At 40.1% G+C, this 26,623-nt stretch overlaps 2 protein-coding genes across 3 annotated transcripts in view; both read left to right on the top strand.

The window, feature by feature from the left end:
- Positions 1–17,928, top strand: part of LOC133467090 (ryanodine receptor 1-like) — a 51,390-nt gene extending 33,462 nt beyond the window's left edge. The window contains exons 77-106 of one of the 2 annotated variants that reach the window (XM_061751568.1): positions 888–984; positions 1,066–1,175; positions 1,253–1,304; positions 1,395–1,487; positions 3,529–3,628; positions 3,718–3,797; positions 3,874–3,950; positions 4,035–4,108; positions 5,479–5,496; positions 6,924–7,004; positions 7,092–7,180; positions 7,272–7,400; positions 7,495–7,599; positions 10,329–10,410; positions 10,484–11,802; positions 11,895–11,977; positions 12,297–12,456; positions 12,887–12,973; positions 13,193–13,462; positions 13,546–13,676; positions 13,803–13,845; positions 13,920–14,053; positions 14,136–14,196; positions 14,628–14,774; positions 15,164–15,298; positions 16,414–16,570; positions 16,770–16,834; positions 16,925–17,025; positions 17,210–17,261; positions 17,374–17,928. In XM_061751568.1, the coding sequence (XP_061607552.1) occupies positions 888–984; positions 1,066–1,175; positions 1,253–1,304; positions 1,395–1,487; positions 3,529–3,628; positions 3,718–3,797; positions 3,874–3,950; positions 4,035–4,108; positions 5,479–5,496; positions 6,924–7,004; positions 7,092–7,180; positions 7,272–7,400; positions 7,495–7,599; positions 10,329–10,410; positions 10,484–11,802; positions 11,895–11,977; positions 12,297–12,456; positions 12,887–12,973; positions 13,193–13,462; positions 13,546–13,676; positions 13,803–13,845; positions 13,920–14,053; positions 14,136–14,196; positions 14,628–14,774; positions 15,164–15,298; positions 16,414–16,570; positions 16,770–16,834; positions 16,925–17,025; positions 17,210–17,261; positions 17,374–17,469 (4,228 nt within the window). In that variant the 3' untranslated portion in view covers positions 17,470–17,928. The remainder of the gene's footprint in view (positions 1–887; positions 985–1,065; positions 1,176–1,252; positions 1,305–1,394; positions 1,488–3,528; positions 3,629–3,717; positions 3,798–3,873; positions 3,951–4,034; positions 4,109–5,478; positions 5,497–6,923; positions 7,005–7,091; positions 7,181–7,271; positions 7,401–7,494; positions 7,600–10,328; positions 10,411–10,483; positions 11,803–11,894; positions 11,978–12,296; positions 12,457–12,886; positions 12,974–13,192; positions 13,463–13,545; positions 13,677–13,802; positions 13,846–13,919; positions 14,054–14,135; positions 14,197–14,627; positions 14,775–15,163; positions 15,299–16,413; positions 16,571–16,769; positions 16,835–16,924; positions 17,026–17,209; positions 17,262–17,373) is intronic. The other variant, XM_061751569.1, reaches the window with a different exon arrangement.
- Positions 17,929–19,001: 1,073 nt separating this feature from the next.
- On the top strand, positions 19,002–25,238 carry LOC133467089 (uncharacterized). The gene is made up of 5 exons (XM_061751567.1): positions 19,002–19,200; positions 20,497–20,755; positions 21,891–21,924; positions 22,114–22,285; positions 23,549–25,238. Exons 1-5 carry the CDS (start codon positions 19,158–19,160, stop codon positions 23,893–23,895), a joined length of 855 nt encoding a protein of 284 aa, XP_061607551.1. The 5' UTR covers positions 19,002–19,157; the 3' UTR covers positions 23,896–25,238.
- Positions 25,239–26,623: the final 1,385 nt, after the last annotated feature.

Raw genomic sequence — 26,623 nt, 5'->3', positions numbered from 1 at the left:
TATTCTCAAAGGCAGAAGAAAAAATTCATGAGTATCTCCCAAGAGAAACTGAGGCACAATGAGCAAAATGCAGGCTTAATATACAGAAACTTTGGACAACCCATTGTCTCTGATTTGTCAATCCTGAATGGGCATATATTTAATAGTGGCATAGAACTGACCATATTTGGTTGCTAATCCTGTCAAAATGTATTACCAAAATGGTATCATAAGTATGACTAATAGTAGGGCTCGGCTCATTCATTCTGCTGCGGTCGCCATCCACCTCGGCGATGGCTTCTTTTCGGCTTCTGTTGTGGCCATGAATATCCATGCAGCTCCACTGGGCTAGGCAAATGGACACCTCTTTACGTGGCGATCTCAGTGGAGGGCTGTAACTACAGTCAGGGTACAAAGGCATATATGCGTAGAAATTATGCACAATAAGTCCAAATGGCATCAGTCATAAACAAATTGTGATTTATTTTTTAAATTTGTATTATTTTTAATAAATACAGTGTGGCAGAATTGCAGCTCTTGTCAGAATAAAGTTAAGTACGGGTAGTACTCAAATCTTATTCGGCGTTCTTTTTTTTACTTGGGGACTGGATTGCCAATTCGAATCACCACCCATTCTCTCAAGTAATATTGTGAGTCACTTGTTGTTACAGGTATCCTGGTCTAGACTTTTTTTTATTTTTTTTTAAGTCTGTGACCCTTAGTTTCAATTGAGTTTCAATTGAGGTTCATTTGTTCATATTGGAGTCCAGTATTCTTATAACTTTATTTTTTACACACATTTCACATTTCAAACATTTATATAAAAGGTAAAGGAATAATGAAAGGATAGAAAAAGACAGCACACCCCCAAATATTTAAAATTAAACAGTTTGTGTTTGTCATTGCAGGCACAGAGCTTCCAACATGTTCCTTGAGGGATACAAGCGCAACTGGCTTCACACCGAGGGTTATGCATTTGAAGACAGAATGATAGATGACTTGTCTGTTAGTGTCAACTAATGTTCATGTAGCTTTTTTTTTCATTTCTGTAGTTTTACTCAGCGGTCTTCTCTTTTTGTGTTTCAGAAAGCAATGGAGCAAGAAGAAGGAGACGAAGAGGAGGAGAAAGAATCAAAGCCGGATCCTCTCCACCAGCTTATTCTGCATTTCAGTCGCACTGCTCTCACAGAAAAGAGGTTTCAGCTGTGAAATGTGATCAAAACATATCAAAACAATACAAGACTTGTTGTCCTATGTTGTCTTCTCATTTCAGTAAACTAGACACAGATCATCTTTATATGGCATATGCAGATATTATGGCTAAAGTGAGTCCTTACTGAGGAGTTTGGTGATTTTGACAGTTTGAGGATTTAAATGGCGGCAGACCAAAGGGACATTATTTCCTGTTCTTTTAGAGTTGCCATATTGGCGAGGAAGAAGAAGGGGGAGAGGAAATGGTGGAAGAGGCTGAGGATGAGATGTCCTTTGAGGTGCGACAGTCAGAACTGGTAATGGGCGGCGAGGGGCTGGGGACCAGGAACACAATGGAGCGGTAGCTCTCGACGCATTGAGTGGTCTCATCATCACAACATCATTTCACCACCACAATCTCTCTGTCTTTGCTATGTCTCTGTCCGTCCCTGTTCGTTTGTTGTGCCTCGTTCATTTTGTCTTGCTTTGTTAGGAAACAATGACAAAGCCCCAATCCAGATGTTTGCTCAGTGTCAGCAGGACTACTTTATACATCAGTTTGTCTCTCTTTTGAAATTGTAGAATAACTCAGCAAAGCAAGAAAAATACATTAATTGTATCACTTGCATTAAGGCACCTATTAAATCTGGCTTGGGCCTAATCAGATACAGTCTAAATTTATTTAAATTGAACACCAGTCTAACCGTACTAATGAGAATTATTCATCTTAATTTCATAGTATCAGGGCCATCCAAGGGAGCCATTTACTCTTAGAACAAACATCTTAGACTCGACCGACTTGTCTCTTATGAAGAAAGAATTTTTGTTCTCTAATTCACTTAACATGTTACATATGGGCCAGAAATGCCCAATCCATCACTACCTTATACATGTACATTTGGTACCTTGTTCAAGGATACCACTGTATCGCCTTTTGAGCAACCATTCCCAATTTCCAGATTTTTTTTCCACACTCAGCCACACTCTATTCTTGCAGCTGTAATGGACATTTAAAACGATGATAACACATTTACAAGTTTTAAGGCTTATATCAGAGCAGCGAGATCAGCACAGGTAAAAATATGCGCTTTTTAAGAAAGATTGTTATTGTAATTTAACACTCCCTAGCAATATCTTTGCTGTCCCATTCTTCTCTCTCTCTTGCTTTTGTCTTTCTCCATGGCTTCATGTAATCCCTCTCACCTTTCTAACCTCCATCTTTCTTAACTGAATGCTGCTGATCAGTGTCTTCCCCTTCCCCACTCACATAGACTACTGACAGACTACAGTGCAGAAGCGTTTACAGAGCTAAACATTCATGCACATAGCCAAGACCTGCGATATCAGCGTGCACCACACAGAGTGTAGTCAGGTACATGATGGAGGCTAAAGGCGTGTCCAGCATGACACATAGAGGGAAAAGCTCGGTTAGGCATACGTGGGTGGTGGGAGGTTGGGGTGGTTGTGGTGCGGGAGGTTGGGAGCTTTAGGATGTGGGATGCTCCACGCCTATTTGTGATGTGGCTGAAGAGAGGAATGTCGCTTCTGATTCAGAGATATTAATTCAATGGCCATTTTCTACTAATAAATGACATTCTAGTCCCAATTGGCTATACTTTACACTGTCAGAAAATAAGTATAAGTGACCAATTTCGGCACAGGAAATGTAAAAAAGCCTCCATGGGTGCTTATTCTACCTTGAGATACACAAATAGACTCCAACTGTACCCCTATTTCTGACAGTGTAGAAATTAAATTATTTTTAAAAAAAGTTGAGCTGACCTTATTATTCCAAACCAGCAAAGGGACATTATGGATAAATGCCAAAGAAATATCTCCGACACAGAGGGATTGCAGCTCTTGTCCGCACTGTCTGGACAAAAGCTGCAAGCTTCATGACTGCAATGTTGGGCCGTTGCTCCTTCCTGTAGTCTAACGCTTGCTCCAGCCAGCAAACGTGACAAAGTAGTGTTGTGACTCCACCACTAACTAAGTGAGGTGAGAGAATGTGCATAAGAGTCAGACGAATACATTGAATAGAAAGTCCTAACCCAATATTTTCACATTTAATCATGAATAAAGTCTAAAGACTGCTTGAGCTAAACCGGTAAGTTTATGTTGCATATATAAGGTAAAGCATTAGGGACTGCAGTGAAAGGAGTATGAATGTAAGTTTTAACCAGAATATAAATGGATATAATGAATATTTTATCTCTGTAATTCATTTGGGTAATTGAAGGCCCTGCCCTGAACAATATGCAGTTACATTCTGTATCTTACTGTATCACTTCTATCCATTTACATTCTGAGATCACAAGTCTTCAAAGTAGCACATATTCATCATGTTGTCGGCCACAGGAGAAAGAAATGGAGAAACAAAGACTCCTTTACCAGCAGTCCAGGCTTCACAATCGTGGAGCTGCAGAAATGGTCCTCCAGATGATCAGCGCATGCAAAGGTGGACCTGCTCAGCCCATTTCATGTCACTCGTACAGGGAATAAGGCTTCCCTCATAATTTTTTTATCACACCATTTTTCTTTTTACAGGCGAGACAGGCCCTATGGTGTCTACAACCCTCAAACTGGGTATTTCCATTCTTAATGGTGGAAATAGTGAGGTTCAACGGGTAAGCCCTTACTTACATTCAAACTTGCATTGATAAAAATTGACACTTTTTGTCACTCATTCCCTCTTTTGACCAGAAAATGCTGGAGTATCTGAGGGATAAAAAGGATGTTGGGTTCTTTCTGAGTGTCCAAGCCTTGATGCAAACATGCAGGTCTGTTTTAAACTAATGAATTTCAAGTGGGGTCATTCCATCAGTATGCAGATTGTATGTATACATTGATCATATTGTCCGCAGTGTCCTGGATCTGAATGCTTTTGAGAGGCAGAACAAGGCAGAAGGGCTGGGCATGGTCTCAGAGGAGGGCACCAGTAAGCCTGTTTCTCTTCTTAATTCTCCCCCCCCCCCCCCCCCCCCCCCCCCCCATTAAGTACAGCAGGCAAATCACCATTCTGAATATACTGTCTCATCATAATATTATTTTGAAAATTATAAAAGCATAATGTGTAGGCTCCATGGTCTTGGGTGCACAATCAGTGGAGGGATGAATACATATGCACTACTAGATGTGTTGCAATAACACAAGTGTATTATGTATATACGTACATGAAGTAAAACTGGACTGTCTAATGACATCTGATATAGACTACCCAAAAAGCCTTTACAAAGCTAATAATGTTCACTTTTGATTGTGACTGCCAAAGAAACTGAACATTATTTGTACAAAAGTAATGAAAGGTGTACGTGTCCCTAATTGTATGACCAGTGACTGTGTATACTGTGTTTGCTCATCATTGGATGCCACACTTATTCATCTGAAAGTCTTTATCTGCACAACTTCGAATGTGAAATTGAAAACAAAGCATGACTTAAGTGTTTAAAAAGCAAAGTACTGTACACACAAACACCACAGTGAGTGGAAGTTTATTCATATAGTTTCCAAATGAGACTGAATTATGACTTACATAACATGCTTGGCGCCACCAAAAAAATAAAATGAAACAGCATCCACCAAGCGTCTTAAGTTGAGACTCAATCCATATGACGCATAAATTTACACCGTAGGTTAAGTCTATAATCATCTTACATTGATGGCGTGCACATCACAACATGATTATTTTAACTGATCCTTTTTTCATATAGTAAACACATTTTATTATTCTGTTTGTGCAGCAAAATAAAACAAAAACTGTTTAAACACAAATAAAGCTTTATTTTTACTAGTCAATATGATTCCTATTTGCCCAAAAATACCATTGACATTATTTTTATTTAATTTTGCATTCATATATTTACAGTAGTTTTTCACATATTTAGTTGTACTTTACTCATAGAATTCCAAATGAGGCTTGAACAACTTTATTAGGTTCATTATGTGGCATTCGGTTCATCAAATTTGTATTAATGTTGCTAATTAATTAATGAATGTTTTGTTTCCTAACCTAAAAGAAAATATCATTAATACTTGGATAAGTGTTAATAAATTTAATATTTTTGGATCTGTATGGTTTTTATTCTAGTAGTTTCCCAACTAGTCCTCACCTGCAATTGACTTCTGTCATCAAATTGTTAGACTTCATTTTAAAAAAAAACTGTTGCTGGGTGAACTTTGCCATGGAATGTTGTTTAATCTCCCCTTCCTCATCTCTCAGTCCTCTACTGTTGTCAACACACTGATCCTCTTTCCCTATCCCCACGATCACTGCCACCTCTCCCCTGTCCATCCTTTCATGGTCCTCAGAGTTGAGCCCAGATCGGGGTAAATCATCGTCTGTCCATTTGCCTTCCTGTCTCCTCTCTTTTATTTCCTCTCCTCTCCCTAACACTGTGCATCCTACTCAGAGATGATTGAATGGATGTCACTCATGTTTACAGTTTGCACCCTTCTTTCATTCTAACAGGAAATACATTTTTAGGTTGATATTAATCTGCATTTGTTCTGTGACTGACACCTAACTACATCCTAGAACTTGTTCTCATGACAATTTAGTAGGATTTTGTACAAAATGTAATGCATCTTAAAAATTGTAGAAAATACACATGGTTTTTGTCAGTGTCAGTGAAGCTATGTTTTTGTCAATATTTGTTTATTAGTGAATAGAACCAAATCAACCCTTTATCTGGTGTATATTTGGATTTCGGATCTAAGATTTTCTTTTAATAATAAACTTCTACAGGGTATTTTTAAAGAATGCTTTCAACGAATAATGCAATATCTGCACTCTACTCTTTGCCATTGTTATTGAATGCCACATAAGACCTGACCCTCACCTCTTAAAAATGTTCAGTTAAATTTTTGACATTTTATACTATTCAGTAGCAAAATTATTTTCTGTTTCATTTCCATGGTATGTCTACCGTGTTTCTGGGATGTGAATAACACAGTTGGGCTTCAAAAAATTGGAATTATGACACTCGTATTTGGAAAGCAATCCTGAAATAAACATTCTCACTCAACTTCTTCTACAATTTCCTACCAAGTTCTTGTGAGAACTCTTTGCATCATGAGTAGTGATGTCATTGACGACCCTAATAACTTCACTTATACATTCTCAGTCACTTCTCTTGTTCAAATAGCATTCTTAGTTTGATTTACATACCAATAAAGAAAACAATACACCCTAACCTAAAAATTATCTGTGATTCTCTCCTTTAACAGCAAAATCTACGTGTACTTATGAGTTTGTCTGTGTATTATGTTTATTACATCAGTACAGCCACCACTGGGAGTACTGTACCTCTTTCAGCAACCATATTTGGTATTATTTGCCATTTCTTTATACTGTACAGTATTGCAGTGAGTGGCCAGTATACAAGTAAAAATGCTGTATTGAGATTTACCATGCATTTTTGGGGGTGATAATCTTAACATGGTTAATGAATCTGCTCCAAATGATCACTTCACCGCTGAAGGAGTTAATATTTTCTTCTCTGTGTATACATGCTCTTTATATGTACTGTATGTTCTTTAGCTGTTTTCTCTGAATGTATTTGTGTGCATGTGATGCTGCTGCCACTTGGATGTTTCTCCACACTCAACTGTAGACTGTAGGCCAGAAAAGTGCACTAGCTTGGAATATTTAAGATATTTAAAATAAACTTGACTTGATATTCAGCTCATGTCTATGTGGTGTGTCATGTCGCCCTAAGGTCAGTGTGTCATTTTCAAACTTTTCATTGATTTAGATGAGAAGGTCATGGCAGATGACGAGTTCACCTGTGACCTCTTCCGCTTCTTGCAGCTGTTGTGCGAGGGTCACAATAACGGTGAGCATGGAGTATATTTCTTAACAGAGTAAAGGTGCATTGCAGCACTGTAAGTTGTTTCTAAAATAACCTCTGTCCTGTTTGCAGACTTTCAGAACTACTTAAGGACGCAGATAGGAAGCACGACAACAATTAACATCATCATCTGTACAGTCGATTACCTGCTCAGACTGCAGGTCTCAAAATACAGCTGTTCAAGTTTGATTTGTATTTAAAATCAGGATATTGCACTACAAGTCATTATTATGCTTTCTTTTCTCTGTGAAGGAATCAATCAGTGACTTCTACTGGTATTACTCTGGTAAAGATATAATCGATGAGCCAGGAAAAAAAAATTTCTCCAAAGCAATGACAGTCGCGAAACAGATTTTTAACAGTCTGACTGAATATATTCAGGTAAAACACTTAAAAAAAAAAAATTAAAAAAAAAGCAACATTTGCATTTTCTGCTCTTTTGCGCCTGCTGTGTGTAAAGTAAGTCTCTCCTCAGGGCCCGTGCACGGGTAACCAGCAGTCTCTGGCCCACAGCAGGCTGTGGGATGCTATTGTGGGCTTTCTCCACGTCTTTGCTCACATGATGATGAAGCTGGCTCAGGTATGCGCCTCTCATTTAAGTCTCATCAACTCTATTATGAATGATCCTTGTTATCTTTATGAATGACTTGCCCTATAGTTTGGTAGCAACAATGTCTTTATGACCTTCACATCACATCACACCACAACCTTTAGTACACATGTACTAATGACATCCAATACAAGAGGTAAACTCTGCCTTTAATATATGATTTATTTATTTATATATTTATTTATTTATTTATTTGTGGGGGGGGGGGGGGGGGTGAGAGGTGTCTCTAATGCTTTCAAAATTGTCTCATAATTGTAAATCCATTGTTTTTGATGCAGCTCTCATATTATATATATGTTATTAGATTGAGCAGGTGTACATAATGTTGCGTCTGCGAGTGCCTCTGTCATAGTACAGTAAATAATAGTACTTTATTGTGAATAATGTTTTCTCATTTTGAGAGGAACTTTATCAGAGGTGAATCAGAGGCACTTTAAATGATGGCAGGTGTGTGCGGACTCCCGTTTAACATGACTTTGAATGTAATTGGTTAATCAGTTGAGTTGCACAGGTTATAGGTCAAATCAATGGTGGAAAACATTTTGAAATGATTTTATCTTCGTCTTTTTTTTTTTTTTTTACCTCACAAAAACCTGGCATTTGAACATGGGTGTGTAGACTCTTTGTACCTACTGAATTTGTCATGTTTTCTGTGTGCTAATGGTTGTTTAATAGGGAAGAGATTACTTTGGACATGCCATGACTAAATAGAAAACATGCTTGCAAACTTATGCTCGATATAATGACTGTATGACTGAACATTCAAATCAATAGTCAGTATATGCACATGCAAAATTAAGAAAATCAATGATGGCTGGATTCCGTTTAACTGTTTAAGTGTCAGCATCTTGTTGTGCATGCAGCTCACGGTCACACTCTCATGGCTGTCATGGGTCACTTGAATACAACTCAGCCATGATTGATATTAAACATTTTTTATCTGTTATCTTAATCTAAAATATTTTATATATATTAACATTTTTATCTTTAAACTGAAAATAGCATTTTCCATTATTGCTATGTCTGTCTTTCTGAACTGTTAATTAGATAGTGACTACATGTAAACATTTGCACTAAAAATTACAAGTAAATTCTTTACTCTCCGCATTGCAATAAAACTTGAGTATTTGAAATAAATACAAGAGGGGCACCCTTTTTATTTTCAGATAAATTGCATATAGCTATTTAAATCCGACCCAATATTTTTTGAGACTATCGATGTTATCCGGATTTGATCTACATGACTCACCTAACAAGATGACTTTGCACTCCTGTGTTTTCCAATTGTAGTATTTGATGTGCTGTGTTGCATCAGTGACCAGGGGGCATTTTAGACATGTTTTCCAAACTTTAAATTGAATCAGTAATTAAAATAACAGCGATAATGTTAGCAATTAACCTGTAAATTGATGCAATTGTTTTTATAAACCATATATTTTCAAAATATATTTCAGGCAAATTTTTTTGTTCATGCACAAGAATGTTTTAATTGTTTAAAGAAAGTCTTTTATTGATTATTGAAACTGTCTTCCACATGTTCAATGCAGGGTAAAGTATGTATCCACTTTATTTATCTATGGATGTAATCATGTGTTTGTTATTTATTCAACATTGGTTTCACCTCTCAGGCTGTTTTTTACACACCTGCTTTAAAAAAAAAAAAGCAATACACTTCCTTATGGAATTTTTAAACTATTTTTAAATGATAAATCTCCTTTAATGGGACTGAGCTTTTTTCACACAATGATAAGAACATGCCTAAAGGCAGACATGTCTTCACACTGCAAATTGTCATGAGGGCGTGGTTTTTATTGCTGAAATGTTCTCAAGAGCAAAAAATACAAGAACAAAGTCCCTGTGACGCACTTTTCAAGATAATGTAGCATTCACCTATAGTATGTATCTTTTCTTAAGAACAACCCACAGAAATTCTTAACACAGTTTTAAATTTGTCATGATTGAGCAAAATAATTGCTTGTTGCATTTTCTGTGAAACTACAATTATATAATTTTACAAGATTGGTAATACAAAAATCTTTATAATTATAATGACCTTGTACAGCTTAAAAACTCCTCAGAAACTCCGCATATAGTTTTCTTACGTTCTAAGAACAAAAGTAAGAAGATTCCTATGGATACACAACAATGTGAATAAGGCCAATTATTAGATAATACATGATGCATTTGAAAGAAAAAGTACCTTAATGGATTTTCACACTGGACAATTTAGGACAAAGAAGCAGGTGACTACAAAACTTCCTGAGAAAGTGACTGACTTTTAACCACCACTGTTCCAGTGTACATTTTAATGAACTTTAATATTCTAGTGTTGGAATATACATTTTAATGAGACATTTGCTCTGCGTGTGTTCAATATTTAACAGGCTTACCAATTCTGTCGCAATTTCACCTCACTAATTATTAACCTGATGGAAAATGCTCTTTATTTGGATTGTGATATTGTGGTGTCTTCTTTGAAATTAACTCCACTTGAATGCAGCAAATATTTGTCTACTTCAGCAATGGGGCACTTTTATTGTCAGATAATTTTCTATCATAACTGTTGAGAGTTTATACTTGTGTTTTCCACTTCCCTCTTCCCAGTGGCTGCATCTCTTTCAGTAATTCTGAACTCCTAATACGTTACAAAGTGACTTAGTCATTATTTCTAATCTCGGGCCTGCTTTTTATTGTTGCAGGATTCAAGTCAAATTGGTCTGCTGAAGGAGCTTCTGGACCTTCAGAAAGACATGGTGGTCATGTTGCTCTCGCTGTTAGAGGGTAAACAGTGCAGATTTTTAAAGTCAGCCTTGTCAAATTTGTATTTGTAACACTGTTATGTTGTGTCATTCAGGGAATGTGGTGAATGGCACCATCGCCCGTCAGATGGTGGACATGTTAGTGGAGTCATCCAGCAATGTGGAGATGATCCTAAAATTCTTTGACATGTTTCTCAAACTGAAAGACATTGTGTCATCCGATGCCTTCCAAGATTACATCACAGACCCTCGAGGACTTATCTCCAAGAAGGACTTCCAGAAGGCCATGGACAGCCAGAAGCAGTACACCCCTTCGGAGATCCAGTTCCTTTTGTCTTGCTCGGAGGCCGATGAAAACGATATGATCAACTACGAGGAGTATGCCAGTCGCTTCCAGGAACCCGCCAAGGACATCGGCTTCAACATCGCCGTGCTGCTCACCAACCTGTCTGAGCACGTTCCTCACGACACCCGACTGAAGAACTTCTTGGAACAAGCTGAGAGCGTGCTCAATTACTTCCGCCCCTTCCTGGGCCGTATTGAGATTATGGGTGCCAGTCGGAAGATTGAGCGTATCTACTTTGAGATCAGCGAGGTCAACCGCAGACAGTGGGAGATGCCTCAGGTCCGAGAGTCCAAGCGACAGTTCATCTTTGATGTCGTCAATGAGGGCGGCGAGTCCGAGAAGATGGAGATGTTTGTCAACTTCTGTGAGGATACCATCTTTGAGATGAATATTGCCTCACAAATTTCCGAGCAGGAAGAAGAGGAAAAGGGCGAGGAGGATGACGAGATGGAAGAAGCTGCAGTTGAGGGAGGACCACGAGAAGCCATCGGAGCAGGGGAAGAGGACACTAATGGAGAGGAGGGGCCACCCGAGTCCAGCTCGGCCTTTGCAGACTTCATAAACAGCATTTTGAACTTCTTCAGCATTTTCACCTTCCGAAATCTCCGCCGGCAATATCGGCGAGTGAGAAAGATGACCTTGAAAGAGATTGTTGTTGCCCTCTCCACCTTCTTCTGGACCATTCTGATGAGCATCCTGCATTTCTTCTACAATGTGTGCAAAGGCTTCTTTATGATAATCTGGCATGCCCTGTTTGGAGGCGGCTTAGTGGAGGGAGCTAAAAATATCACCGTAACAGAGATTTTGGCAAGCATGCCGGATCCAACGCAGGATGACGTGCACGGCGATGGACCAGGGGAACCTGGGATGGGAGAGGAGCAAGACACAGGCGGGGTTACAGACACTGGAGAGACTGGAAGTGGGGAAGAGGAGGAGGAGGATAACCAGGAGAAGGAAGGGGGAAGGGTACCTGGTATCGATGCCCCTGGTGGACTTGGTGACATGGGGGTCGAGGCCCCGGTTGAGCCGCCAACACCTGAAGGGACACCTATAACAAAGAGGAAAATGGTAGTTGTCTTCCCTTTTGGTGAAGTCTTGTAAATGTATGGTAAGTACTGTAAAGGTTTGTGACTACTTTGTGTCTTTTTTTCCTATAACAGCAGCCAGAAGAGGCAGATGGCTTGCAGAAGCCTCCAGAACCACCACCTGCTGAAGAAACTCCCCCGGAACCAGAAAAGGCCGAGTACAACGTTATATTTGATTGTCTCCTTGTCCATTTGGCATATCTTAAAACCTAACCTAAAAAAAAAGAAATCATATTAAAGGAATACTGTTGATAGATTGCTAACCTCGACCAAAAGAAAATAATCCTTATAATGACCAACATCAAATTGGACACCATCTTGCATACCCATCCCATACATAAAACAAAATGTGTTTTTGTTCATTAATATTCATGCATTGTACAATGACAAAATATAGAAATACTCTACAGTATTAACAAACAGAAATAGAGCAATAAAAACATGCATGGCAATAGAGCAAACCTTTTGTGTTTTCAGTGTTGAAACTGGAGAGAAAACAGAAAAAGAATCTGAGAGTCATGCAAAACCGGAAGCTGATAGACCGAAGAAATCTCCAGTGAAGAAAGAAAAGAAGCCCAAGAAGGGAGGGGGATTCCAAATCTGGACCGAGCTAGAAACGCAGAGAAATAAATTCATGGTGAAATATTTTTTATTTTCCCACATCATTGCTATTACTCCAATCTTACATATATTCATTATTGTATTGTAATGTTAATAAATATTTGGCAGCACGGTGCAGAGTGGTTAGCATGTTTACCTGACAGTTCTGAGGTCCTTTGTTTGACTCTCGGCTCCGGTCGTCCTGTGCCGCGTTCGCATTGTTTTCCCTGTGCTTGTATGGGTTTTCTCCAGTAACTCCATTTTCCTCCCACATCCCAAAAACATGTCCATAGGTGTTAATGTACTGTAAGTGGTTATTTGTCTCTGTGTCCTGTGATTGACTGGTGACCAGTCCAGGGTGTACCACGGCTCTCGACCAATATTAGCTGGGATTAGCTCCATCTCACCCACTAAACAGTGTAGATAAAGGATGGATGGATAATTAATATTTTCTCTCTCATTTATAGAACTACCTTTCCAGAAACTTCTACAACCTGCGATTTCTGGCTCTCTTCCTCGCTTTTGCACTGAACTTCATTCTACTCTTCTACAAGGTGTGGAGATTATACTGTATTTAAACATTCATGTTATGTATTTTCTAAAACTATTGGGCACAGCTAAACCAATCTAATAACATCCAAAAGATGAGTAGTATCAAAAAATCTGCACCACATAATGAGAGGTGTTTCTAGTGCAGTATTTTTGTGTGAATAAGATTAGCGAGTGTATGTACTGGAAATATAATAATACTTCACATTATCTGTTTGATGCAGGTGTCTGACAGCCCGCCTGAGGGTGAAGACATGGAAGGTTCCGGGCTGGCAGAGGGAAGCGGTTTCTTTGAAGGGTCCGGTCTATTTGATGGTTCTGGAGATGAGGCTGACGGTTCTGGAATGAGCGACGGGGATGAGGATGAGGAAGATGTGCCACTGTATTTCTATTTAGAGGAGAGCACCGGTTACATGCAGCCCACACTGTCCTTCATCGCCATTCTGCACACCGTCATCTCCTTCATCTGCATCATTGGCTACAACTGCCTCAAAGTAGGCACAACTTTACTGTTATCATCAATGTGATGCAATGGAACTGTCCCTTATCAGAATATTTGCCTGTTTTTCAAAATCAGATTCCACTGGTGATCTTCAAACGGGAGAAAGAACTTGCAAGAAAGCTGGAGTTTGACGGCCTCTACATTACAGAGCAGCCGGAAGATGAAGACATCAAGGGCCAGTGGGATCGACTGGTCCTAAATACGCCGTATGTGGAAAAACACATCAGTTGTCTATCAGCAGAAACACATGCAGAGGGAATACACATGTACTGTATATCTAAAATGACTTCAATCAATAATCAATCAATCATGTTCCTTTTTCCCTCCTACAGCTCTTTCCCGAATAATTACTGGGATAAATTTGTCAAACGGAAGGTGAGTTGATTTGCTTTTTTTGTTGTTAAAATGCAAGTCTCAACCTGTTGCTCGGGTCCAATATCTGCATGCAGGTTTTAGATAAATACGGTGACATTTATGGCCGAGAAAGAATCGCTGAACTGCTGGGTGTCGACTTGGCGTCCTTGGATGTGAGTCAGCAGCACGAAAAGAAACAAGAGGAATCAGACAACGCAATATTTGCGTGGTACAAAAATAAGATAAATAAGATACTTCAGAGGGCTAAAATAGTAATAAAATGTGGTCTAAATGTGTGTTTCTCTTTTCAGGGCTACTGCCATAGACATCAAGTACCAGATATGGAAGTTTGGAGTTGTATTCACAGATGGCGTAAGCGCAATGAACTTGTACTTCACTGTAGTCCACAAAAGCTATCAGAGTAGATATGATGTTTTTGCTCTACAAGTTACCACAACATGTATTGTAATACCTCTCATAATAAGCAATACTAAATGTTCTGCCTTTACAAATATAATAATGCTCAGTTTAAGTTGTATAAAAACCTTGCACACAATCACAACAATAAAGATTTTACGCGGATTTTATTTCCATTAGTCAGAGCAATAAGATAAACACATATGTGAAGTAGCTATTGGAGGGTTATACTCATGCTTTTTCAATATTAAGTTTTCAAGTTGAGCTATCTCAACAAGTTTTAGGATCTTCATTGCCTTTAGCGAAACTGCCGGTGCATTAAAATTCCAGAGATTACTTCCGTCTCCGTAACCCGAAGCTCATCTTTGACTGTGGCTGTCTTTCAGACCTTCCTTTACCTATGTTGGTACATGATTATGTCCCTGCTCGGCCACTACAACAACTTCTTCTTCGCATGCCACCTGCTGGACATCGCCATGGGTGTCAAGACCCTGCGTACCATTCTGTCCTCAGTGACACACAATGGAAAACAGGCACGTAAAGAAAAAAAAACATCATTCCGAACTGTCAGCTACATCATTAGGTTCAACTTCACACACTAATATGATCCAATACAAGAATGGGTCCAAAAATCGTGCCCATAAAAACATGATTAAGAACGGTGGGTTGTAACTTTGCTCTGTAAAACTTCCATTTGCATTATATGGACAAAAGTTTCAGGGCACATGGCCATTAAAGTTACAAGAAGAGAAAATGGAGGAAAATATAGATGGTTGCCCCATCCAGTAAGATTTACAATTAAGATTCAAAAGGGAACTAAAGTTTTTACTCTTGATTGTTAATCAACTAATTTATTAAGAGCTTTGTCCCAATATGACTTCAACTCTTCTCTGGTATGCTAACTGTGCTCATGTCCTTTTAGTTGATGATGACAGTGGGCCTGCTGGCGGTTGTGGTGTACTTATACACCGTGGTGGCCTTCAACTTCTTCCGCAAGTTTTACAACAAGAGTGAAGACGAGGATGAACCTGATATGAAATGTGACGACATGATGACCGTGAGTCATTATTGACAGTGTTGCCACAGTTACCTTGAAAAAGTAACTTTGTTACTTTACTGATTACTTGAGCTTAAAAATAACTTCGTTACTTTACTGATTACTTGATTTCAAAAGTAACAAAGTTAGAAAAAAGTAAGTTTTGAGTTAGTTTCAGCAACTGCCAAGTGGCAGTAATATCACTTATCCACAGTACAAAAAGCATTAGCTTAACCGTACCCATTACTTGGCAATGTACGCCCCACAAGTTACAGAATGATGTCATCAACATGAACCAATATTAGTGTAGTTGAGGCCACATTAAATCAGCAACTTAGTGCAGACTTGACATGCGTGTGCGTGTGTGTGCGTTTGTGCGTGCGTAAAACGTGAAAGTGAGTGACACACTATTGCTCCCACCACAGTAATTTTGATGCGAAGAGCAAGAAAGCCCTTTTTTTTTTTTTTTTTACTACGTGACGTCGCCCGTGCAGCGCGTCAAACCAGCTCCCAAACAAAGTTGTCACTTTTCATTGCCAATATGATTTAAGCTAAGTACTTTAAGTCCTTCAGTGAGTCAGTTCTTAACCTCCGTGACCGATGATGAAAAATGAATGAATATGAATAATTAACCCACAATGCATTGCGTGTTTAACACGGCAGTAAAACTGTATTCTTAATGTGTAAATAAAAAGGTAACAACAATCAAATACACTTTTTACTAAGGAAAATAACGAAAATAGTGTGGTGACAGTGAAATCGTGCATTTCTTTGCACTTTTATGGTACTGCTCCGTCACTGTGCATTGTGTAATAAACAATTACTTCCCAATCGCTTTCTTCTTTTTGTTGAAAAAAGAGCGAGGTCTCGGTTAAATGCTTCTGCACGGCTGGACTGCTCTTTGTTCGAAACATCAGCAACAAATTAATGTTAGGTGAGAGACATTGATTATGCAAAAGTAATGTTTGTTGATTTGAAGAAGTAACTGTAGTCCAATTACTTTCCTGGGAAAAGTAACACGTTACTTCGCTCGTTACTCAAAATGGCATCACTGGTTGTTGAGCCCGGACTAACCTCCATAAACAGTACTCACGTCTGCTCCCGAGTCACAAGTACATTTTTCCATTTTTCCACAGTGCTATCTGTTCCACATGTATGTGGGCGTGCGCGCTGGCGGAGGCATCGGGGATGAGATTGAGGATCCCGCCGGAGACGAATATGAGTTATACCGAGTGGTCTTTGACATAACTTTCTTCTTCTTTGTCATTGTCATCCTGCTGGCCATCATCCAGGGTAAAGAAACCACCGTTCAACTTCTCCCCCTAACGGCTTGGAGATAAATTGTAAAACTCACATACATTTCCCAGAAAAACACATTAGTTACACTTTGACAGAATTCATGCAGGGTAAATTAAGTGAATTCATATTTGACAGTGTCAATCAAAATGTAATCTTTTTACATGAAAAATGTTTGTGCGCCCATATGCTGTAGGTTTGATCATTGATGCATTTGGAGAGCTCAGAGATCAACAAGAGCAGGTTAAAGAAGACATGGAAGTATGTTACTGAACTATTATGACTTGGCAGTTCAGCACGAATTATCAGTACAATGTGGCTTAACTAACCCTTGTTGTTGTTTATCTACAGACAAAATGCTTCATATGTGGCATTGGGAGTGATTACTTTGATACAACACCACATGGATTTGAGACTCACACACTGGATGAGCACAACCTGGCCAATTACATGTGAGTATACGTAGATATATACTGTATATTTTGTAATTAATTGGGCCATTAATCGGTTATCAGAATTTTATTCTGCTAAATATCGGAATCAGCATCGACCTAAAAGAAAATCTGTATCGGTCAGGCCCAAGTATTTACATACATGTACAATTGGGAAACCTTTAAAATGTGTAATCCCTTTCAGGTTCTTCTTAATGTATCTTATCAACAAAGATGAGACTGAGCACACTGGACAGGTGAGCACTAGACCTTTTCTAAATTGTATTATTTTATTTTCAGCCTTTTTGGCGACTGGCATCAACTTTCTCCTGTAATTCTTCTTTTTGCCTCTTTTTAATTTGCTGTTAGGAGTCATATGTGTGGAAGATGTACCAGGAGCGTTGCTGGGACTTCTTTCCCGCTGGAGACTGTTTCCGAAAACAATATGAAGATCAGCTGTCTTAGTCTTGAAGAACAATGCAACACTTTAAGAACTGCTTTTATTATTTGGGATTATTTTGACAGAGAAATGCCATACTGGACGAACATACAGTACAGCAAGTAAAACAGTCATGTGAGACACTCCCCTGATGTTTTTTTCCGCCATCAGTGTATGAAGGAAGAAATTAAGCAATTTTATTTGTATTATGCCTTAATAAGAACCCAAATTTTGAACATCAGATTTGCAGTCGGTAAATTGTTATTTTTTTTCAAGTCCATTCATCATGTTCATCTATTATTTATTGGTTTGAATATGTTTTTTCTCTGTAGTTTTGTTTTGATCTAATGTTTTCAAATGGTGATCAATGTAGTCATGTGATCTTGTCACCTTTGGCTTTGTGTACTCAAATGTGGCTTCATATCAGCAACTCATCTGCACTGGTACAGTAATCAGTAACAGCATAATAAAAATAGCACTTTTTACATGTATTTGTTTTCAACCTGATCGTGCTGATAGTTACAGTCGATGTGTCAGCAGGTTGTTCGCTGCTAGGCAGCTTTGGAGGAGAAATGAGCTGACGAGGCTTTAGAGATTTTAGCCGCTTTAGCCCAAAACAGAATTGTGTTTACATAATCACTACAAGGCGGCACGGTGGCCGACTGGTTAGAGCGTCAGCCTCACAGTTCTGAGGTGCGGGGTTCAATCCCCCTCCCCGCCTGTGTGGAGTTTGCATGTTCTCCCCGTGCCTGCGTGGGTTTTCTCCGGGCACTCCGGTTTCCTCCCACATCCCAAAAACATGCATTAATTGGAGACTCTAAATTGCCCGTAGGCATGACTGTGAGTGCGAATGGTTGTTTGTTTCGATGTGCCCTGCGATTGGCTGGCAACCAGTTCAGGGTGTACCCCGCCTCCTGCCCGATGACAGCTGGGATAGGCTCCAGCACGCCCGCGACCCTAGTGAGGAGAAGCGGCTCAGAAAATGGATGGATGGATGGATGGATGGATAATCACTACACTGTAAGCGCACGCTCACTGGCTACTTCATTAAATATAACTGGAATGTCTAATGAGAAACAAAATGAATGATAAAATAAAAACATCTGCCTTTGCAAAGACAAGAATGCTCAGTTTGAGGTATTCTTTGATCAAGGTTTATTTTTGTGGTTGTATTTAGTTGGTTCGCACTGCATCATAGTGTGAGTAGTTTGTAATGTTTTGGTCAATTAATTCTCAGTGAGTGACAAAAATATTGGGACTCATATCACCTTGAAAGACTTGCTACAGGATATTGGAGTGCGTCTGTGATTCTTCCACACCAAACTCCAATCCAAGAGAGCCTTTATGGACCTTGCTTTGTGCATTGGGCCAGAGTAATGCTGGGACATAAAAGAGTGCTTTTTCCCTTGGTCCATATTCTCTATTTGAAATGTTTCTGATACAGCTCTTGTATTGACTGTTGTTTGATTGTTTAAAATTTGTTGTCGTAATGGGTAAGTCCATAATCACAAGAGTCTTTAAAGGCAACATCCCTGCGCAATATGACTGTTTGTGCGTGCCATTACAACCTCTTCTGGTGCGAAAGCGAAACGTCCCAGCTGAACGAGGATTAAGGCAGAGCATTAAAACTCACATCGAGCCTCATGTGCTTTCGACCCATCCTATCCTGCTTGCTGCATTTGAGTCAGTCAGTCGAGCAGGGCTGCTTGTCAACATGAGCGTCTCCGGGATCCAACAAGGAACACTCAGGATGTACGGTGAGTCCAAGCATTTATTTGTACATTGTTGGGACAGTTCTATTATTTGTGACAGTTTTGCAGCTCCTTGATGATTTTTTTTTTCATATTTCTTCCATAATTCTTCCCATCTTATCAACAAAGTGTTGCTTCATTGTTATGCACAAGTACAAAGTGGGCGGCGCGGTGGTCGACTGGTTAGAGCTTCTGCCTCACAGTTCTGAGGAGCGGGGTTCAATCCCCGGCCCGCCTGTGTGGAGTTTGCATGTTCTCCCCGTGCCTACGTGGGTTTTCTCCGGGGACTCCGGTTTCCTCCCACATCCCAAAAACATGGATGTTAGGTTAATTGAAGACTCTAAATTGCCCGTAGGTGTGAATGTGAGCGCGAATGGCTGTTTGTTTATGTGTGCCCTGCGATTGGCTGGCAACCAGTTCAGGGTGTACCCCGCCTCCTGCCCGAAGATAGCTGGGATAGGCTCCAGCACTCCTGCGATCCTTGTGAGGATAAGCGGCACAGAAAATGGATGGAAGTACAAAATGCACTGAGATGTCACAGTTCTGTCTTACCATAGATAGATGAGCGTGAAAAGTACAAGTTGTATGTTTTAATCAGCCGGTTGTTGTAATTCTGTTATTTCATTAAGTACTCCCCAATATGTTTTTGCCTGTATGTGCAGTGTGTATCCAGATGTGAGGGTGTGATTTTGATAGAGGCACGAGCTTATTTTTATGGTCTGATTGGTGCAGTGCGTTGATCCGCCAAACATCTGACTGCCTCTAATCTGTTGACAGCGTGTTCATGCTGTAATCCTCCTCATGTTCCCATCATCTATGCCAGTGTTTCCCAAGCTCTATTGAGCCAAGGCACATATTTTACATTAGAAATATCTCAAACAAAAATGTCGCAAAAACTGCATATAATGATGATCTACTGTAAAACAATGACTGACTCGGTAGGAAAACTTGTCTCATTTAGTTGAACACAAAGCTATTATTATGTTGTATGGAAAAAGGTATATACTGTACATACAGTAGTAGTTCTATTGTAACCTCTGCCTTCTAGTGAATTGTCCTCCCTGACCCTATATGTCGCTGGCATAGATAGATGAATAAAGATACATTATATTTGAAGTAAATAAAAAATTTCAGACCAATTAAGTGAAATTGGATCATTTTCTGCAGCACACTCGGTAATTTCTCACGGCACACTAATGTGCCAGGGATCACCAATTACTGCAGCATGGCTTTAAACAGTCAATAAGTGTGCTTTTGAAGAGGGGAAACAATGATCTGTATTTTTAAACTTCTCCTGTTAAGGTGGATTTCTTTTCAAGCAATGGAAGAAAAGGTTCCTGCTCTTGACAGCTGAAGGCAGCCTCCTTGTGTGTCACCATGCTTCAGCTGCACCTGACCAGCTGGTCCTTCTGCAGAGCAGTTGTGAGGCCATTGTGGAGGGCAAGGAGATCCTAGACCTGCCAAAGCTGCCCGCCGGTGGAAGCCGAGATTGCTGCTTCGCTCTCATCTTGACCCAAAATAAATACCTGCTCCTTCTGACCGACACCCCTGCTGACTGCAGGTCTGATTGCCCCCACCACCGTTTCCTTAAAGCTGCTGTCAGCCGTACTTGTGTGAATGATTGGTGACCAGCATATGCAATAACGCTATAGGGGGTTAAAAACAATAATGTCCTTTTAAATATTATTATTCGATTACAGTGTTGCCCCGCTATTCCCGAATGGTGAAAATCTGCAACTAATTGATGCAAGGGATGTTTGACACCACTTTTTTTGCAGACCGATAACAGTACGAGTATTAACTCTAAATACTCAGCGATGCTAATAATGCTATTGCGTTGATATACTCTGATGTTCTGTAGTATATTTAAATAGTACCGAAGTCAGAATTCCTTTGAGAGGACCAAGTGTTTTGAGATCAGTACTCACGCCAACCATCTTTTCTTTGTAGTTCTACATCAAATGACTTCCTTCAACCATTTGTACATTTATTAGGGTTTTCCTTCTCCTCCCAGACAGTAACCTGTCTTGGGTTTACAACAGGCGTCCCGGTCTTCAAATAGGACCGTTTTGCATTTTATAAAATAAACCAGTCTGTGGTTATTTCACGGACACAGAGTGCCACCATGTGGCCAGTTTAACACTCCAAATATGGTCATGAGGGAGCGCCCACCTCCCGGGGGCACCCAGGGCGGAGCTAATTCCACGCCCAGAGAATTAAACCTTTACAAACTGAGATCCAGGAGTTTTCGGGGGCTTTTTCGTTGTCCTGGCTTTGTACGCAGCTGCTATGACACTCAGGCTTGTTCAATAAATCGAATTAGCCCACACGCCAAGTGTCTCGAAGTCTTGATTCATTCCTGCCCAACGGAAGCTGGAGTTCTCCCGGGTGACCTCCGACTCGGAACCACAGGCGAAAAAATCCACCTCAGTTCCAAACTGCTTTACATTTCTTAATTCTATGACTCATTGTGTGGCATTTGAGCTTGGTAACGTCTTTCAGCATTCGCACATACTTTGTGCATGAACTGCAGTTTTAAGTTTGTGAGGCAAACGTTTACAATAAGAATGTAAATTGTACTGTCATGCTGCATCATGTTAGCAATGTACTCATTATACTACACATTATTACCATTTTGAACCTTGCCATTACTTATGTTTGAGATGTGTGAAGATAATTGCTTCTTTGTTTTGCAGTCAATGGCTGAATGTGCTGAAAAAGGTGAAACAGGTGAGTCACAGCTTTACAATAATAATTAAGTTACTAGCCACAATATATATATATATATAGCCTTCAGTTATTGGAAACTCGAACAAGGACAAGCGGTGTAGAAAATGGATGGATGGATAGACAGAGGACATTCACATTTGCACACCTGTACAATGGACAGAAATCCAAACCTTGTTTCTTTTCCCATAGAGTGTCTCGTCACCCCTAGGTCTTTGCAAGCGGCATCAAGTGCCGCCGCTCTGCATCGCTCTAAAAGACCTTGTGCAGGACCAAATCCAGGACAAAGATACACCGATTCTGCCAATCAGCAATGGAGAGGCTACTTCTCCAGGGCCTCTGACTGGTTCCCCAAAGGATAAAGGTCAGATGCATTGTGATGTATTTATCTGCCAATGAACAGCTTTAAAAAATGCAGAATGTACCTCAGCAGATCCAGCAAGTGGTGATATGTGGAGATATGTGGAAACATCTATTTTATTTATTTATTTATTTATTTATTTTTTTTACACATTTATTTGAAGTGTAGTGATTCAATCCTGGCGGCACGGTGGCACCACTGGTTAGAGCGTCTGCCTCACAGTTCTGAGGAGCGGGGTTCAATCCCCGGCCCCGCCTGTGTGGAGTTTGCATGTTCTCCCCGTGCCTGCGTGGGTTTTCTCCGGGCACTCCGGTTTCCTCCCACATCCCAAAAAAAAACATGCATGGTAGGTTAATTGACAACTCTAAATTGCCCGTAGGTGTGAATGTGAGTGCGAATGGTTGTTTGTTTGTATGTGCCCTGCGATTGGCTGGCATCCAGTTCAGGGTGTACCCCGCCTCCTGCCCGATGATAGCTGGGATAGGCTCCAGCACGCCCGCGACCCTCGTGAGGAGAAGCGGCTCAGAAAATGGATGGATGGATGGATGGATGATTCAATCCTAGATATGATGTGTGTAGATGGTTTGCGATGGTTTCCTTATATTGTGTTTGTCTGAGCTTTGGGGCACTAATTCAACTGAACAACAAGTGGCCACGTAAACATGACTAGAAAAAATATCTTGTATTATTCTGTTCCCCCACTGTGTAAGACTTGACCGCCGTCGTTCTCTTCAGCGTTTATCCGACACAACTGCGATGTGCAGTTAGCCACCTATCTATGCCTACACCCTTAACATGCATCTTCCCTTCAGATAGTCCAGCGGTGTGGCCGGCTTTGAGCGCCTCGTTGTCGACTGTGAGTGCTTGCACGTCACGCAGAGGAGGACGGAAGAGCGAGGAGAAGGGCGAGAAAAAAGTTTTGACGGCCAGGCTTTGGGCTGGTGTGGCCGCTTTAGAGTGTCTTGTTGTCATGGCATAGAAAAGCCACAAGAAGACCTAGTGAGATATATTCGATCCACTGCAGACTTTAAGCGAATATATTAATGTGGCTCAAACATGTAAATATGTGGAGGTGTAAGAAAGATGCTAGATGAAGGAGCATCCTTATATGGAAGTTGATAGTTGAGTGGGGTCTGGTTTCAACACATTCATCATTCAAATAAGGCAGAATTGTTAACAACACTGTGTCAAATTTACAACACGTTTATTTTCACTTTGCAGGGACTTTAAAGTACATGCCCATATCATGTCGCTTGTGTCAAACAGGCAGGAGTTCTCCACGTACAAAATATTACAAAGGAGGAGGCCACTCAGCGGGCTGCCTGCGTCACGGCACCATCAACAACGCTCAGGCAGTGAGGGCCGTGTACCTGCTGATGGGAGGGGCTGCCGCTTCCTCCGCTATGGGCTACTTAGGCGCGTGCTCGCCCTCCAGCCTGGACGCCAAAGCAGCTGACCTTCCTCTTAACGCAGACTTCTCAGACATCGGGGGTCCAGCAGGGGCGTACCACACAGACAGCCCCGCCATCACCTCCCCTCACTTCAGCAACTTTGACTTTGAAATGGCAGACGCCGACTTTAACGCTTTTGATTGTGGCGGCTTTACTTTTTGATATGCTGCCGTTTGCTGTTGGATGATGCTGACAGAAGACCATGACAGTCCCCTCCTCTCCTGTATGGAACGCCGTTTGAGCATTTATCCCATATCAGCTTAAGGTCATTGTATTTGCGAGCTAGTGGAAGACTACCTATAGGCTGCACAACTATCTTCAGATTTTATTTAGAAGAAAACGAGTAACGAACATAGTTAGGGAATATATATCGGAGTAAAAGTATACATTTTGCAGAGGAAATGTAGTGGAGTAAAAGTCAAAGTTGCCAGAAATATAAATAAGAAAGTAAACTACAGATATGTGAAAACACTACTTGAATACAGTCACAAAGTATTTGTACTCCGTTACATTACAACATTGACTTCATGTTACTAGTTAGGGAAAACTGTGCACTAGTTAATAACTGTGCTACTAGTACTACTAATGACATCACAAAAATCTAATAGTACAGCTAGCGCTTCACTAGGGGTACCTGTAGCACATAGAGGTCCACAGTATTGCCTCACTAGTAACAAGCAGTTGTGCACCCTAGTCATGTTACTAGTATGCAGAAATGTCATATAGTATGGTAAGCTGTCTAACCATTTATTTAATATCCATCGTGAGGTCCATGTACTAGTACACACTTTGTCCTTACTACAAAGACAATTTAGCACATTAGTAGAATGACTGTGGTGCACTAGTATACCAACTACTGTACATGTTACTCATGAGGCAAAAACTGCACTAATTGACCTTTTTGCACATTTATAATGTCACTAGTTGTACTCGTAGCATGCAGTTGTCATCTACTACACGGTTCTGCCTCACTCGTAACATGTAGTTGTCCTACTAGTGCGCACTAGTCATTCTACTTGGGTGCAGTAATGTGCAGTAGTCGAAGGTAGAATCAGTAGTAAAATGTTACCAGTAAGACATGGTCATTATACTAGTGCCCTGAATCGTCTTACTAGCGAGGACAAAGAGCAGACGTGTACATGGACCTAAAGCTGGATTTCAAGGATAAATGCATACTTCTGTCACCATGACAACCAATACAAAAAAATGGGTTTTGTGCAAAACCTTGTTTTTTTTTAATAACATCATCAGCACTGTCAGTGATTGTGAATGTTATTAGAAATAATCGTGAATGTAATTTCCTTCCAACACTTGTAGAGCCCATCCCCACGTGGATTGCTATCACCGAACTGCAACCTAAACCTTATCATCATCTACTGTTTGACCAAATGTGTACATTGGTGGTATTCATATAATTTGTACATTAAGTTCAAAGAAATCATATTTGTGTATCTATGTGAATTTTAAAAGGGATAAAACTGATTAAAGGAAACATGCTGCCAGTTTTTGTTGAAAGCAAAAGGCCTCATACATTGTATAACCAAAAGACACTTTTTTTTTTAGGTACAGTAGCACAATTCACTGAGATCCATTACAAGAGCTGTGTCATTAACAAGTTTCCCTTTACAAAGATACTCGTCTTAGTTTATATTAACACAATCAGAGAGGTATTAATTTAACAATGTCTTCATGATTGTGCTTGTTTTGTGCAGTAATGTGCCATATTCTAAGATCTTGGGATTTCTGCATTGAAGCAGTGCATACTCCTTTCAACACAGTGCAATTGAGTTCTGCACCACTTCAACAACAAATACAGACAGTGACAATCCAAAGTGAGCATTAGTATAGTATATTGGTAAAGGCAGATTTGATGCAATTACTGTTTACAGTTTACAGCAATGACTCACAAACCACTGTGCCGCAAGAGACCATCATGTGTGGCATGAAAAATTATCCAATTGCACTAGATTGGGCTGAAAATAATTATTTATTATCAATTTTATCTAGAATTTCTAAGTTCAGCTAGCTACGCCAGCGACGTTGAGTGACTAGCAGAACAATTAAATGCCCTTCCACTCGATAGCAAAATGTACAATTAACGTGTATCCACGTTACCATTAATATAAGAGAACAACTCAAGCATGCTCACATTGACTTGAGTTTTGACAAGATCGTCATCAATTAGGTCCATAGACTTGATGTAACAGTTTTGTTTGGTGGTGTGAGATTTTTCTAATGTAAAATATGTGCTTTAAATTGCCTCAATATAGGTTGGGCAATACTGGCACTGGATGTAACACATATACAAAAAATGTCTGGAAAGCAGCATTTATTCACTATCCGTGATATCTAGTTGAAGGTTAATGTACTCGTACATTCTTTGTTATCACTGGGAAGATAATTCAGCGCACTAGCAGTATACTACTTACAGAATCCATCAATTCCTAACACCGCTTATCCTGTTCAGGGTCATGGGGTAGTGGAGCCTATCCCAGCTGACTTCAGGCAAAAGGCAGACTACATCCTGAGCTGGTCACCAGTCACATTTAGACACAGACAACCATTTATACTCACATTCACACCATCACTAAGTGGGAACTGAACCCGTGCTGCCTGCACTGAAGTCAGCCGAATGTACCACGACACCATCAGTGACTACTTACTTACAGAATCTTACTTGTAATGTTTTTCCAAAACTTTATGACATTGCACTAGTAGGACAACTGGCATACTATTAGGACAACTGTCACTAGTGAGGCAAAACTACAAGTGGGCATTTTGGTGCACCGAGGCTACTAGTACGTGACTCATCCCTACTAGTTGGGGTTAGGAGTGTTAGTACTGCAGCACAATAATTTAGTAGTGAGGTTTAATTGCATACTAGTTGGCC

Source organism: Phyllopteryx taeniolatus, chromosome 17 (assembly GCF_024500385.1).
Source record: "Phyllopteryx taeniolatus isolate TA_2022b chromosome 17, UOR_Ptae_1.2, whole genome shotgun sequence".
NCBI lineage: Eukaryota > Metazoa > Chordata > Actinopteri > Syngnathiformes > Syngnathidae > Phyllopteryx > Phyllopteryx taeniolatus.
The sequence above is the reverse complement of the archived record's forward strand: the minus strand, read 5'-3'. Positions and strand labels throughout refer to the sequence as shown.

Bases quoted from the DNA above. Each gene is read 5' to 3' on its own strand.
- LOC133467089 (XM_061751567.1), top strand. From the start codon at position 19,158: ATGAGCGTCTCCGGGATCCAACAAGGAACACTCAGGATGTACG. The intron at 19,201-20,496 runs GTGAGTCCAAGC...TCTCCTGTTAAG, and splicing joins AGGAACACTCAGGATGTACG to GTGGATTTCTTTTCAAGCAA. The intron at 20,756-21,890 runs GTCTGATTGCCC...TTTGTTTTGCAG, and splicing joins GACACCCCTGCTGACTGCAG to TCAATGGCTGAATGTGCTGA.